At 37.0% G+C, this 15219-nt stretch overlaps 1 protein-coding gene across 1 annotated transcript in view; it reads left to right on the forward strand.

Moving 5' to 3' along the window:
* The window catches only part of Cntn6 (contactin 6), a 354660-nt gene that overhangs the window by 204910 nt on the left and 134531 nt on the right, over positions 1-15219 (forward strand). Inside the window, 1 exon segment of the mRNA XM_028886665.2 lies at positions 2715-2810. Coding sequence (XP_028742498.1) covers positions 2715-2810 — 96 coding nt within the window.

Consider the following 15219-nt stretch of genomic DNA (forward strand, 5'->3'; position numbering starts at 1 on the left):
GCATTAGCTTCTATGCACTGTAAATTCTGTGTGTCTAGAATTTTAGTCTCATTTTTTTTTTTTAATTATGGAAGGAATGTTCTCCCTTTCCCACACAGACAAAGTTGGTCCTGTTATTATCCATCAGATCTGTGCTTTCTCCATTTCCTTTGAAGGATGTCTGAAGGTAAAAGGTTAAACAACAATAATAAAGAGATTACTCAATAAATGCCTCAGGCACAATAGAACTCACTTGTAGTTTTTATTCACACAGCCTGCTTTTTAAAAAATATAATTAAACTCATTTTTAATGTGCCATGCATTTATACAACATATATTGATCATATCTATCTATCACTACCACCTCTGTCAACCTCTTCCTAGGGAGCCCCCAGCCTGTCTCCCATCAGCTTCTTTTTATTTTATTATTTAGTTATTAATAATGCACAGAGTCCAATTAGTGCTGTGCATCTGCATGTATGTGTGGCCGCCCACTGGGACATAAGCCACCTACCAGTATTGCATCCCCAAACCAGAGTGATTCTCCTACCCTCAGAAGTATTAATTACTAGTAGCTCCTGATCCATGCTGGACTTTTGACTATTTTGATCTTGTGCAGGTAAGCACACTGCTGTGATTTGATGTGTAACAGCTATTTTATATTGAGAAGTCTTCATGTCCCAGCTTTCCTCCCCCTCTTTTCCACAAAGTTCCCGGAGCTTTGCATGGGAAGGTTGATATACGGCCCAACCACAACTGAGTGTTTATAGAGTTATTTATACTTGGTGCTTGAACCAGGTATGAGTTTTGGCATTAATCACACTACCCATTACCAAAGATGCTTCTTTGACCCAAGTTGAGAGAAGCATACGTCTATGTTATAAGCAAATTTTTAGAACAAAGTTTGACAACATGACTATTTAGCAAAACATAAACAGTAGGTTGCTCCTTTAAGTCCTTTGATATTTTCAGTCATGGGTTTTGATCAGAGTTATAGTTCCTAGAGTGAAATTCCCCTGTGGGGCAGGCCTCATATTCAACTAGAAAACTGTTAGTTGTCCTACAACAGCCATATCAATGAGTATTTTTTGAATATTGTGTCAATGTGTACTTTTTGCCTGGGAAGCCAGTATTATAGCATGCAGAGTCTAGCATTGTGTATGACCACTGATGTGTTTTCTACCTTAGCTGTCTTCATAGTAACACCTGGCACTGAGTAAGCTCCTTAGGAGAGAGAAGAGTTTTCTGGTCAGTTCAAGTTGATTTCTCTATGTCTCATAACAAAAATGGAGGGTGTCTTCAGGAATAGGGTCTTACCATGTAGTTATTATGGTGAGCAACCAAGAACAATGGGCCCAGATTGTCACAAAGTCTCTTAAATATGCAGATAACAGTTAATCTTTCATGTCTAATAAGTAGTTTATGAATAAGAAGTGGCTTTTATTTTATTGGCATGTCAAGAGGTAGTGAAACTGAGTGAAAAAGAACCATGAATGTTTGTAGTGATGCAATCTCAAACACAGAAACTGTTATTTTTCTCTTTGGTTTATGCACCTAAAAATAAGTCTGCAGAATATATCATCTAATTAGAGAAATGTTTGATTCCAACCCTAATACTACTGAAGAGGAGAGAATAGATCCGCATAGATAGCAGATTCTGTTTCAAAATGGTGGTTACACTTCTGTAGCAATGCACATTTTTTGTTGTTGTTGTTGTTAAATCTGATTTTCCTACTAGAGAGTTAGCAGAATAACAATGAGTCAGCCCTTTGCTATTCTCTGTTATCCTTACAAATATTGCTTTTACACTTGAACAGCATTCCTATCTTTCAGAAGGTTAATGAACAAGTGAGTGAGTGAGTTAGTGAGTGATTGGATGTATTTTACAGATGAAGGTATTGATGTTCAGAAGGAATTGAGCCCTTCCTGGAGTCTGGTAGACTTTTCCTAGGAATGTTGAAAGATTTAAACATTAACTAGATGGTTTATCAAGATTTCATCCATTTCTAAATTTCTAGGGTTGCTTAATATAGGAAATCACACCTCCCACTTAAGTTCAAGAAGCAGCTTTGTGTGTGGGGGGGGATGTAGAGAAAGGAGTACACTGGTTCTATCAATGGCAGCTTTACTTCTTGGGCCACCATATCCTAAATCTGAGGCATTGTCTAACCATCAAATGGCAGCTATTAATCTAAAAAAGTAGACATTAGCACACCTATTTATTTATTTTCAAGACAAGGTTACTCTGTGTAAAAGTCCTGGCTGTCCTGGAACTCACTCTGTAGACCCAGCTGGCCTTGAACTCATAGAGATCGACCTGCCTCTGACTCCTCAGTGCTGAGATTGAAGGCATGTGCCACCACTGCCCAGCATGCATACCCTTTTAAATCTACTTTGTCTGGACATATTAAATATGTGCTACCCTTAGAGGACTGCTTACTGGGTTACAAACTGTCTAAAAGAATAAAAGTAAACATAGTGAGTAGCCATAATAAACAAATGTGTTTATCACAATCTCTACTGAATTATATCTAAAAGTAAGACAGAAAGAAATGCAAGACTTTGTGAATGATTCACCACTGCAAATAAATTAACTATTAGCTCCATATTCTGTTTAGCCAAATATGAGTATCTGTTACTCATAACAATCAAAATAAGTTCCCTTTAAGATATCTAGATTCTTCTTAACTTCTAAAATGTAAGGAACTCTGAACCTGTTTTCTTTGTTTCCCAAGATATTGAAGATTTTGAAACCAAAACCAGAAGCACAGTGTCCGTCCGAGAAGGTCAAGGTGTGGTGCTTCTCTGTGGCCCACCACCACATTTTGGAGGTAGGTTTTGGGTAGTTTGTGTCAGCCAATCCATGGGATCCATCAGAAGGTGAAGGAGGCACACAGGGTCCTGAAATAACTGACATTCCACCATCCATTCCCAGGAACTACAAAAGCTCAAGAAAGTTCATCAACCACATAGATAGTCTTGTATTCTGATATTTTTATTTAAAATACTTTTCATTTAGCTACTGAACAAACATGTCTCTGAGAAGATGAAATGAAAGCTCTAAACAGTTTTGGTGTTGTGGTTTTCTATGAAACTGAGTATATGATCTAATGCTATGACCCATTGTTCATGACAATGTTATATGTCCTGCCTGTTAACTCTCTTTGATGATCAGCTTCCTCATATGTAGAATTAAGCAAACATTACTATGTTAAGTATCTAAATTCAATTAATTTATATAATGGCCAGTGCCTTATTAAAAATGAAAGCTAAAATTGTAATTTTATTTTTGTACCTTTGGCTTTTACATAGAGGCAAATTCCAGTACTCTTCTTGGAATTGTCCCATGCAGGCACTCTCAGCCCCTCACAGGAGACTATTCATTCATATTCATAATATCTCCTATTCATATTAGCTTCCATTACTAAAATGGGAGAGTTTTTAAAAGCCATGAAACAGGCATTTTAAGACAAAAGGCAACTTGTGTTCCTAATGTTAAACTAAGTCTTCTTTGTAATTCTTTAAAACATTTTATTATTATTTCCATTTTATGTCACCTTTGTGATATGCCAGCACAGAAAGCAAAGGAACCTAATTAGAAGTTAACAATGTATTTTTCCTCACTACTAACAAATATGGCATTATGCTCACCTAAAGCGTTAGAGAAGACTTACTATGCACACAATGCTGTCTCAGCATAAAGTTATATTTTCTTTCTTTCTTTTTTTAACCTTATGGAAAATTCTGTTCCAGTACCATAATCTGATACTCAAAAGTAAGGAAACACTAGGTCCTGGTGCTCTGACTATATTCAAAGATTCCTGATGGTGTTGAAAATTTTTTCAACTTGGTTTAAGCACGGATGACTAAAAATATAAAATAATTGTAAGTAAACCAGTTACATATATACAATGAAAACCAACACAGAAGCTAAACAAGGGAGATAATTTCTTGTTATTTTATCATTTCTGAATGAGATATAGTTATGTTGAAGGCCTCACTGTCATGGTATGAGTCCTATGAAACTAAATCAATGGCTAACACAGAATATGTTAAAGTTAGGACTTTTTAAGGAACAAGACTCTTAGATGAAAATGAAGGCAAGTTGTCTATTTCCATGGGAATCATCAGCATGATTTTATGGATATCTGACAAAGATGATATCGAGGTAGTATAGCAGTTTCCTCCTGAAGAGATTTAGCATTCACAAAAAGTAACTTCATCCCTTTGAGCACAGGTATGATGGAATGATGTCCTTTTGTTCTTTGTTGTAGAAATTAACACATCTTTGTGTTTTCTCCTATCTTCTGTTATATCTCTCTTCAGTGTCATATTTTCATTAAGAGCTTTTTATTACTTGATTAAATTTATTCCTAAGTGACTGTTATTTGTTTACAATTTTTTCCAATAGATTATTTTGTCTATTTCTCTCTTATAAGAAAATGATTGATTTTTGTGTGCTGTTATCTGCTACTTTGCCAGGTTTATTGGTGATAGAAGTCTTTTTGTAAAATTTCTAGGGTTTTCTAAGTATAGAATCATATGATCTGCAAAGAGAAAGAATTTAACACAATCCTTACTTGTTTCCTTCCTTTTTATTTATTTCCTCTGCCTGATTGTTGTGGCTTGCATTTCATACTGTACTGGATAACTGTGGTGCCTATCATTATATTACTGGTCCCAGAGGAGAAAAAGTTTCAATATTCACCTGTAAGTTTGTTAGTTATGCTGAGCTGTGGTAGTTCTATATCAAATACCTTTTCTTTTTTGTTTTGTTTTTTTTGAGACAGAGTTTCTCTATGAAACAGTCATAGCTGTCCTGGAACTCACTGTGTAGACCAGACTGACCTGGAACTCACTGATATCCACCTTCCTCTGCCTCCCAAGTGCTGGGATTAAAGGCGTGTGCTATCAGTGCTCAGCCCAATATTTTTCAAGTTCAAGTGGCATAAAATATTTGTTTGTTTATTTGGCTGTGTGTGTGCACACGCTTGTGTGTGTGTGTGTTTTCATGAGCCAAAATATTTCTAACTCTTATGTGCTGATATCAATATTACTTCTCTTAAAAATCAATTATAGACTCCATGGTGACAGCAAGGTCATAAAGGCTGATGCGTTTTTTTGGTTTGTTTTTTTTTTTTTTGTTTTTTTTTTTTAAGATTTATTTATTTATTATGTATACAGTGTTCTGCCTGCATGTATCCCTGTGGGCCAGAAGAGGGTACCATATCTCATTATGGGTGGTTGTGAGCCACCATGTGGTTGCTGGGAATTGAACTCAGGACCTCTGGAAGAGCATCCAGTACTCTGAACTGCTGAACCATCTCTCCATCCCAAGGCTGATGTTTTTTTATAATAAATTAATTGTGTACAAGTACCTTTCTGTCCATGAACAACTAGCACTGTGAGTGCAATGAGTATGCCTACATCAAGGGAGAAGTCATAATAATTTTGATATTATTAGCATACCTAAGTGTGTTAGATTGTTCCTCTAGCATGTTCACAAAAACATATTCAAAACATCTTAACAATAGAAGTTTGTGAAATATACTTCAGTGTGTTTTTTTAAAGAAACATTCTAAGAACACAAGGGGAACAAATGAACATGTTTGAATTCTGTAAGTCTGTCTGTCAATAAAAGTGCCTATGCCCCAAAGCAAGACATGAAAATGAGTCCATGGATTTTCCATACAAATGCTGACTAACAACATAACATAATAACAATATAAGTGTTATAGAACATAGTCATTCAAATGGAACAGCTGCAATTTTCATTAGAAAAGGTGTGCCTGCTTGCCACAGATCATCAAGGCTGGACGGTTGGCATTACTTCACAAAAAGAGGGGCTAGGGAGTTATTGGATGTTCATCTGAGATCCCAGCTACCCCTCCCAAATATGTGTATACAGCTTTGCTCTCATTGCACATGACCTGGACTTCAGTTGTGGTGGTATCCATAGAGATGTTACATAATCTGGGAAGGTTAATGGAAAAGGGGCTCCATCTACATGGCTATGCAGTAGCCTTCATCCAATGGGTGCAGACCTTCCTGTACAACTTCTTTGAGTTCACCATTACTCCTGCCAATAACCGCTCATCCATACTCTGTACATATGCACAATAAACTCGTTGGTTCCACAGTGTGAACTTTGATAGATTAGTACTTTGATTTGTCTTTGAGAACTTATGAGGGTGAAAAAGACAGTATTTAAGAATCCCCATGGGAGAAATTTTCTCCCTGTTATAACATTACAACACAATGTAACATAGCAAAAGAATTTAACCTGATATAACAATATAGTCTAACATAGCATGAAAACATGAAAGTAATAGAAGATATAATATGGATATACCTCTAACTGAAGAGATATGATTAAAAAGTTATTGTTCCTCCTTTTGCTGGATAAAAGAAAGCTGTTCTCTAACATTGATGTTTTGTAAATGCTTTCTACCCAAATTTGACAGTAAGCAAAAGTGTAGGCATGCTGTCCCTCTGAGAGGAATGGGGAGGATTTTAGGGATAGTGAAGTTGTTCTAACAGAGAATGGACCTGTGAAATGGAAAAGCATCCCATGTGTGTATATAGAAAACAACTATGATATAGGTTATAACTTCAGTAGATAACATTTTAATAAAGTCGGAAATTATTGTTAGTATTCTGTCTCATTTGATCTTGTGATATCTACATCAGCAAGTTTCTTGTCTCTGAAACATATTCCTAAAATAATCCATGTTTAATGATAAAGAGCTTGAGAGCATAGCTTTTAGAGGTACAAGCAAAGTCAGACTCATTGCTCTTCAGTCCTTGATGATATTGGCAGATAACAATAGCAGGGGCATACGGCATAGTAAATTTCTTCTTTATAACCAGTATATGAAAGATTAAAAACTTAAGGATCTAGGATCATATGTACCCTTTGAGACCACAACTCCAAAAACTTAAAGACCTTCTGTTAGTTATTTAGCTGCGTTGTGTTCTTACCCTGCAAGGAAACGTCACGAAACATGACAGAATCCGCTTATAAGAGTTTATTAGAGATACAGGGATAGAGAGTGCAGGCCTGTGGGAGAGACACGTGCGTGGAGAAGAGGAGGAGAGAAGAGAGAGAACTGGGAATATGGCGCTCCGCTTTAAAAACCGGCTGGGGGCGTGGCCAGGTCTCCTCACTACTCCACACGTGTGTGTAGATCACATGGTCATGTTGCGCTCTTACGTAGCCATGTAACGTCACGGATTCTGGTCACGTCACGGATTCTGGTCACGCGAGATGCCTTGGCCGGAACTTGCTAGGCGGAGGTGTCCGGCCTGACAGGAATTGGCTAGGCGGAAGTGTCCGCCTGGTAAATGCGACCGTGGGGGGGGGGCGTGTTGTGAACCCTTCACCTTCCACTAAGCTCTATTAATAAAATGTCCACTACTTTCCCATACCAACACTTCATGGTGTAAGCCTTTAATAGGATTCACTTTTGGAGGGTATTTCATATCTAAATTATAACTATTTCTGTGACTGTAAGTTCCATGGTGGTTAGAGTCTTCCCTTGTTTACACAATTCCAATTACTCTGACTTTAAAATATTTCAAAGATGTATCTGGAGAGATGGGCCCATGGTTAAGAGTACTGGCTGCTCTTCCAGACCTGGATCTCATACTCATATGACATCTCACAACTCTTCTACAGGATTCAACATTATTTTCTGTACATACATGTGGACAAAACACCCAGACATATAAAATAATAATGTAAACATTTTCAAATATTTTAGAAATGTAACTTTAAGTGGAAGTTTTGCAAAATGACCATAACAGGGACAAATCTGCACATTAAATTATAAAATTTTCTGAAGAATCCTATTTGGACATCAATTCCTAGCTCCTAAATCCCTCCCAGCACTGGTGAGCTGGAAATTTTGTCTCTTAATTATCTCTAACACACACACACACACACACACACACACACACACACACACATATATATCTTATTTTGTGTATCCTTCTATGTTGTATGGCCATCTTAGTAAAATAAAGTTCTTCTTTAGCTCCTTACTATATTGTAGTGATTCTTTGAACTTCAGTTTGGTACTTGTGCAAATGGTATTTTTTTTTTCTATTATATCTCTGAAGCTCTTCAAATTCATGACCTTCCTTATAGACATATCTGTAGCTAGAGTTTTCCTGGTCCTGCCTGGCCCACAGTCAGGACAAATCTCTCTCCCACCAGTTCCACAGCCACTCTGACCCAACCATGTAAACACACAGAGACTTACATTGCTTACAAACTGTATGGCCATGGCAGGCTTCTTGTTATCTACTTCTTCTAAATTAAATTAACCCATTTCTCTTAATCTATACTTTGCCATGTGGCTCGTGGCTTATTGGTACCTTACATCTCCGTTGTCATGGCAGTGGCTGGTAGTGTCTTTCTTTACTCAGCCTTCCTCTTCCCAGAATTCTGTTCTCTACTTGTCCCACCTATACTTCCTGCCTGGCTACTGGCCAAACAGCATTTTATTTATACAAAGTGATATCCACAGCACACATCAACTAGACAGACAATAATCCTTCCATCAAGAATTCTTACCTCCAGGGTGCACTTTGATTAAGAGCATTGGTCATTTGAAACAAAAATCAAAACAAATCATTCATTATGCACTTCCATGTACAATATTCTCTGTATTTAAGAACCACTAGAAAACTCTCTGTAGTAAAGCCAGGTGTTGACCATGAAAAGTACCAGAGTATAGCCACTGAGATGCCTACATGGGTGAAAAGACAGAACTTCCTCCTCCCCATTTGTCCCCTGACCTTGATATAAACAGAATGACAGAATATCATGGCATGTGTGTTTCATTCTCTCTCTCTCTCTCTCTCTGTCTCTGTATACATATATATATATATATATATATATATATATATATATATATATATATATGTATACACACACACACATATATACACTTATTTATGTTTTGAGGGAGATAAGATTATTTATGTATATATGTACATACATGTGCATATGTGCATATATATATTTGTACACATACACACACATATATCCCTATCTCTTTCTCAAAATATGTAAATAAATGGATGTTATTTTTAAGTACCCATCAGAAGATTTGCATTAATTCATTATATGAAAGTTTGTTTTAAAATAACAGAATAAAGAAATGTCATGTTTCAATCAATGAAAACTCACCTTTGCTATGAGATAATAGTTTCCACCATAGCCAAAGAAGACTGCCCCTTAACTTTGGGGATATGAAATTATCAATCCTGTCCTCATAAAATTTGTGAATTTGTGAAAATTTGTTTTATAGGAACTGCCATTTAAATTTCTCAGGTCCAACTTTTAGTCTGGTAGAGCCATTGACTGTGTGCCAGTGGTTCGCACCAACTATGCCTGTAGGAGGAAGATAGTACTGTGTTGTGAGCCTAATGTTTGTATTCATGTCATAAAGTTGTTGACAGTTTAACTTAAATGGAAAAATCACTCCAAGGAAAGGCTCAAAATAGCATTGTAAAAAAAAAGAGAGAGAAGAAAAATTATATTAAGAAAAGTTGCAAATTTTCATATCTCTTTCCTCTTAGTTGGTGTGTCTTCTGTTTCTGGAGCAAATAAAAGTGGTGTTGTCTTATTGGATAGGACAAATTCACAATGCATACATCACTCTTTTCTTTTTTTAACACAAAATTTTTATTCTTCTCTCATACATCCTGACCATAGTTTCCCCTCCCTCCACTTCTCCTAGTCCCTCCCCCCATGTCCCCTTTCCCTCACATCAACACATTCTCTGTTTCCCTTCAAAGAAAAAAAATAAAGAAGAAAGAAAAAAGAGCAGGCATCCCAGGGATATCAAATGAATATGTTCTCACAAGATACAATAAAACTGAGCACAAACTCTCATATGACAGCTAGACATGGCAACCCAGTAGGAGGAAAAGGGATCCAAGCACGGGCAAAAGAGTCAGAGACATCCCCCACTGCCATTGTTAGGACTCTCACAGGAACACCCACCTACAAAACTATAGGGTATATGCAGAGGACCTAGCTCAGACCCATTCAGGGTCTGTGTTTATCATCTCATTTCTGTGATCCCCTATGACCTCTGCTTAGTCGATTCGGTGGGCCTTGTTCTTACGTATTCTGGAGCCCTCCAATTGCCTTCCCCTGCCTCCCATCTACCCTCCTCCCCATCCACTCCTCATCCATCTCCATTCAGAAAGGGGCATGCCTCCTAGGGTCATCAACAAAGCATGGCACATTAAGTTGAGGCAGGACCAAGCTCTTCCCCCTGTATCAAGGCTGGGCAAGGTAATCCAGCATGGGGAATAAGTTCCCAAAAGCCAGATCAAGTGCCAGGGACAGGTCCTTATTCCATTACTAGGAGCCCCACAAACAGACCAAGCTTCACAACTGTCACACACATTCAGAGGGCCAAGGTTTGCCCCATGCAGGCTCCCTAGCTGTTGGTCCAGAGTCAGTGAGCACTCACAAGCTCAGGTCAGCTATCTCTGTGGGTTTCCTGTCATGACCTTGATTCTTCCTCCACCCCACACCTCCCCACCCCACCCCACCCGCTCATACAATCCCTCCTCTCTTCCTTCAAGAGGATTCCCTGAGCTTGGCCCAGTTTTGGCTGTGGATCTCTGCATCTGCTTCCATCAGTTACTAGATGAAGACTCTCTGTTGTAGTTGTGGTCACAGTCTGATTACAGGAGATGGCTAGTTCAGGCACCCTCTCTACTATTGCTAGGAGTCTTTGTGGATTCCTGGGAATTTCCTTGGCACCAGGTTTCTCCATAACCCCAACATGGTCCCTCATCAAGATATCTCTTCCTTTACTCTTCCCCTACATTCCACCCAAACCAGTCCAACATAATAAATACCTCATGTTCCCATCCCTCAATCCCTCCATCCCCCCACCCAAAATTTACAGAGAGAGATCTCTTCTATTTCTCCCTCACAGGGAAATCCATGTGTCCCCCTCCCCTTGAGTCTTCCTTATCAGTTAGTTTCTTTGGGTCTGTGGATTGTAGCATGGTTATCCTTTGCTTTACACCTAGTATCCACTTATGACTGAGTCCATAACATGTTTGTCTTTCAGGGTCTGGGTTACCTCACTCAGAATGTTCTTTTTCTAGTTCCATCCATCTGCCTGTAAATTTCATGGTATTATTTTATTTTTTTTTTACAGCTGTGTAATATTACATTGTGTAAATATACCACATTTTCTTTATCCATTCTTCAGTTGAGGGGCATCTATGTTGTATCCAGGTTCTGGCTGTTATGAACATAGTTGAGCAAGTGCCCTTGAGCATCTTTTGTGTTTATGCCCAAGATTGGTATAGCTGAGTTTTAGGTGGATTGATTCCTAATTTTCTGAAAAACCAGCATATTGATTTTCTTAATGGCTGTATAAGTTTGTATTTTTACCAGCAGTGGAGGAGTGTTCAGTTCCTTTATTCCACATCCTGTCCAATATAAGTTGTCATTGGTGTTTTTGACCTTAGCCATTCTGAGAGGTGTAAAATGGTGTCTCAGAGTCTTTTTGATTTCCATTTCCCTAATGACTCAAGACGTTGAACAATTCTTTAAGTATATTTTTGCCCATTTCAGATTCTTCTATTGAGAATTCTCTGTTTAGATGTGTACCCCATTTTAAAATAGGTTTCTTTGGCATTTTGATGTCTAGTTTCTTGAGTTCTTTATATATTTTGGAGATCAACCTTCTGTCAGATGTGGGGTTGGTAAAGATTGTTTCAAACTCTCTAGGCCACCATTTTGTCCTATTGACAATGTCCTTTGCCTTACATGAATGTTGAAGTTTCAGGAAATCCCTTTTAATGCTTGTGCTTCAGGTGTTATACTCAGGAAGTTTGTCTCCCATGCCAACTCATTCAAGGGCACTTCCCACTTTCTCTTCTATCAGATTCAGTTTAATAGGGTTTATGTTGAGGTCTTTGATACAATTTAACTTGAGTTTTATGCAGGGCCATAGATGTGAATTTATTTGCATTCTTCTACATGCTGACATCCAGTTATGCCAGTACCATTTGTTGAAGGTTCTTTCTTTTTTTCCAATGTATATTTTTACTTTTTTGTCAAAAGTTTGGTGTTCATAGTTGTATGGATTTACATCAGGGTCTTCAACTGGATTCCACTGATCCACCTGTCAATTTTTATGCCAGTTCTATGCTTTTTAATTACTATAGTAATAAAAACATATATAAAGCTTGAAGTTAGGGATGGTGATATCTGGGAAAATTCCTTTATTGTACTGGATTGTTTTAGTTATCGTGGGTTTTCATATAAAGTTGAGTATTATTCTTTCGAGGGCTGTAAAGAATTGTGTTGGGATTTTGATGAGGTTTGCATTGAAACTGTAGATTGCCATTTTTACTGTGTTAATTCTAATGATCCATGAGCATGGGAGTTCTTTCCATTTCCTGATATTTTTGTCACTTTATTTCTTCAAAGACTTAAAGTTCTTGTCATACAGATCTTTCACTTGTTTGGTTAGAGTTACCCCAAGATATTTTATGTTATTTGTGTATTGTAAAGTGTGTTGTTTCCCTGATTCCCCTCTCAGCCTGTTTATAATTTGTATAAAGGAAGGTTACAGATTTTTTTTGAGTTAATCTTGTATCCAACCATATCACTGAAGGTTTTTATCAGCTGTAGGAGATCCATGGTAAAATTTTGGGGGTCATTTATGTATAATGTCATATCATCTGCAAATAGTGAAAGGTTAACTTCTCCCTTTCCAAATTCTATCCCCTTTATCTCCTTTTGCTTTCTTATTGCTCTAGCTAGAAATTAGAGTACTATGTTGAATAGATATGGAGAAAGTTGGCAGCCTTGGTTTGTTCCTGATTTTAATGGAGTTGCTTTGAGTTTCTCTCCAGTTAATTTGATGTTGACTGCAGTATGTTGCTTTTATTACATTTAGATATGTTCCTTGTATTCTTGATCTGTCTAAGACCATTATTATGAATGGGTGTTGGATTTTGTCAAAGGCTTTTTCAGCATCTAATGTTTTTGATCCTATGTTTTTTTCTTTCAGTTTGTTTATATGGTGGATTACACTGACAGATTTTCATATCTTGAACCACCCTTGCATCTCTGGGATGAAGCCTACTTGATCACTGTGGATGATTTTTTGATGTCGTCTTGGATTTTCTTTGCCACTATTTTATTGAATATTTTTTTGTATCAATGTTCACGAAGGAGATTGGTCTGTAATTCTCTTTCTTTGTTGCCTCTTTGTGTGGTTGGGAATCTGGGTAACTGTAGCCTCATAAAAAGAATTTGGAAAATTATTTTTTGTTTGTATTGTGTGAAACAATTTGAGAAATATGGGTATTAGGTCTTCTTCAAAATTCTGGCAGAATTCTTTTCTGAAACTTTTTGTCCCTGGGCTTATTTTGGTTGGAGACTTTTAATGACTGCTATTTAATTGTTATCTCCTCTTGATTTAGTGTTGGTACTTGGTACCTATCAAGAAAATTGTCCATTTCTTTTAGATTTTCCAATTTTGTGGAGCACAAAATTGTGGAGTACAGGTTTTTGAAGTATGGCCCAATGATTGTCAGGATTTCCTCATGTCTGTTGTTATGTCCCGCTTTTCATTTCTGATTTTGTTAATTGGGATATTCTCTTTCTGCTGTTTAGTCAATTTGGATAAAGGTTTGTCTATCTTGTTGATTTTTTCAAAGAACCAACTCTTTGTTTCATTGATTCTTTGTATTGTTCTCTCTGTTTTATTGATTTCAGCCCTGTGTTTGATTATTTCCTGTCACTTACTGCTCTTGGATGAGTTTGCGTCTTTTTTTTTTTTTCTAGAGCTTTCGGGTGTACTCTTTAGTTGCTAGAGTGAGATTTCTCCAAATTATTTATGTATGCACTTAGCACTATGAATTTACCTTTTAGCACTGCTTTCATAGTGTCCTGTAAGCTTGGGTATGTTGTACATTCATTTTCATTGAATTCTAGTAAGTCTTTAATTTCTATTTTTATTTCTTCCTTGACCCAGTGGTTATTCAGTTGAGAGTTTTTCAGTTTCCATGAGTTTGTAGACTTTCTGTAGTTTGTGTTGTTGTTGAAGTCTAACTTTAATCCATGGTGATCTGATAAGATACAGGGGGGTTATTACAAATTTTTGTATTGGTTGAGATTTGCTTGGTGACTTAGTATGTGGTCAGTTTTACAAAAGATGCTGAGAAGAAGGTATATTCTTTTGTGTGTGGGTGAAATGTTCTGTAGATATCTGTTAAGTCCATTTGAGTTATAACATCTATTAGTTCCATTATTTCTCTATTACGTGTGGAAGACTTGACCATTGGTGAGAGTAGAGTGTTGAAGTCTCATGCTATTAATGTGTGGGATTTGATGAGTGATTTAAAGTTTTAGTAATGTTTCTTTTACAAATGTGTGTATTTGAGGCATAAGTATTAAGATTTAAGACTTATCTTTATGGATTTTTCCTGTGAAGAAAATTAAATGTCCTACTCCATCTCTTTTGATTAATTTTAATTTGAAGTCTATTTTGGTAGATATTGGGATAGCTACACTGGCTTGCTTCTTAGGTCCATTTGATTGGAAAACCTTTCCCAACCCTTTACTCTGAGGTAATGTATGTTTTTGAAATTGAGGAGTGTTTATTATATGTAGCAGAAGGATGGATACTCTTCTTGTATCCATTCTGTTAGCCTGTGTCTTTTTATTGGTTGAGTACATTGATATTAAGAGATATTAATGACCGGTGTTTGTTAATTCTTGTTATTTTTTTTTTGGTATTGGTGATAGTGGTGTTGTTAGTGTGTGTGTGTGCATATGTGTGTGTGTGTGTGTGTGTGTGTGTGTGTGTGTGTGTGTTTATTTCCATTCTTTGGGTTTTGCTTGTGTTATGTTATCTATTGCCTTTGTTTTCATGGGTGTAGCTAACTTCGTTGGGTTGGAGTTTTCCTTCTAGTATTTTCTGTAGAGCTGGATTGTGGATAGGTATTGTTTAAATGTGAATTTGTACTGAAATATCTTTTTTTTTTTTTTTTTTTTTCTGGGTTTAGTAGCCTTGGCTAAAATCGTGGTCTCTGGGTGTCTGCAAAACCTCTGTCCAGGACTTTCATGCTTTTAGAGTCTCTATTGGGAAGTTGGGTGTAATTCTTATAGGTCTGCCTTTATATGTTACTTGGCCTTCTTTCCTTCCTTTAGTGTTTTGACTTTTATGTGGCAAGTGTCCC

The sequence above is a fragment of the Peromyscus leucopus genome, chromosome 3 (genome assembly GCF_004664715.2).
Source record: "Peromyscus leucopus breed LL Stock chromosome 3, UCI_PerLeu_2.1, whole genome shotgun sequence".
NCBI lineage: Eukaryota > Metazoa > Chordata > Mammalia > Rodentia > Cricetidae > Peromyscus > Peromyscus leucopus.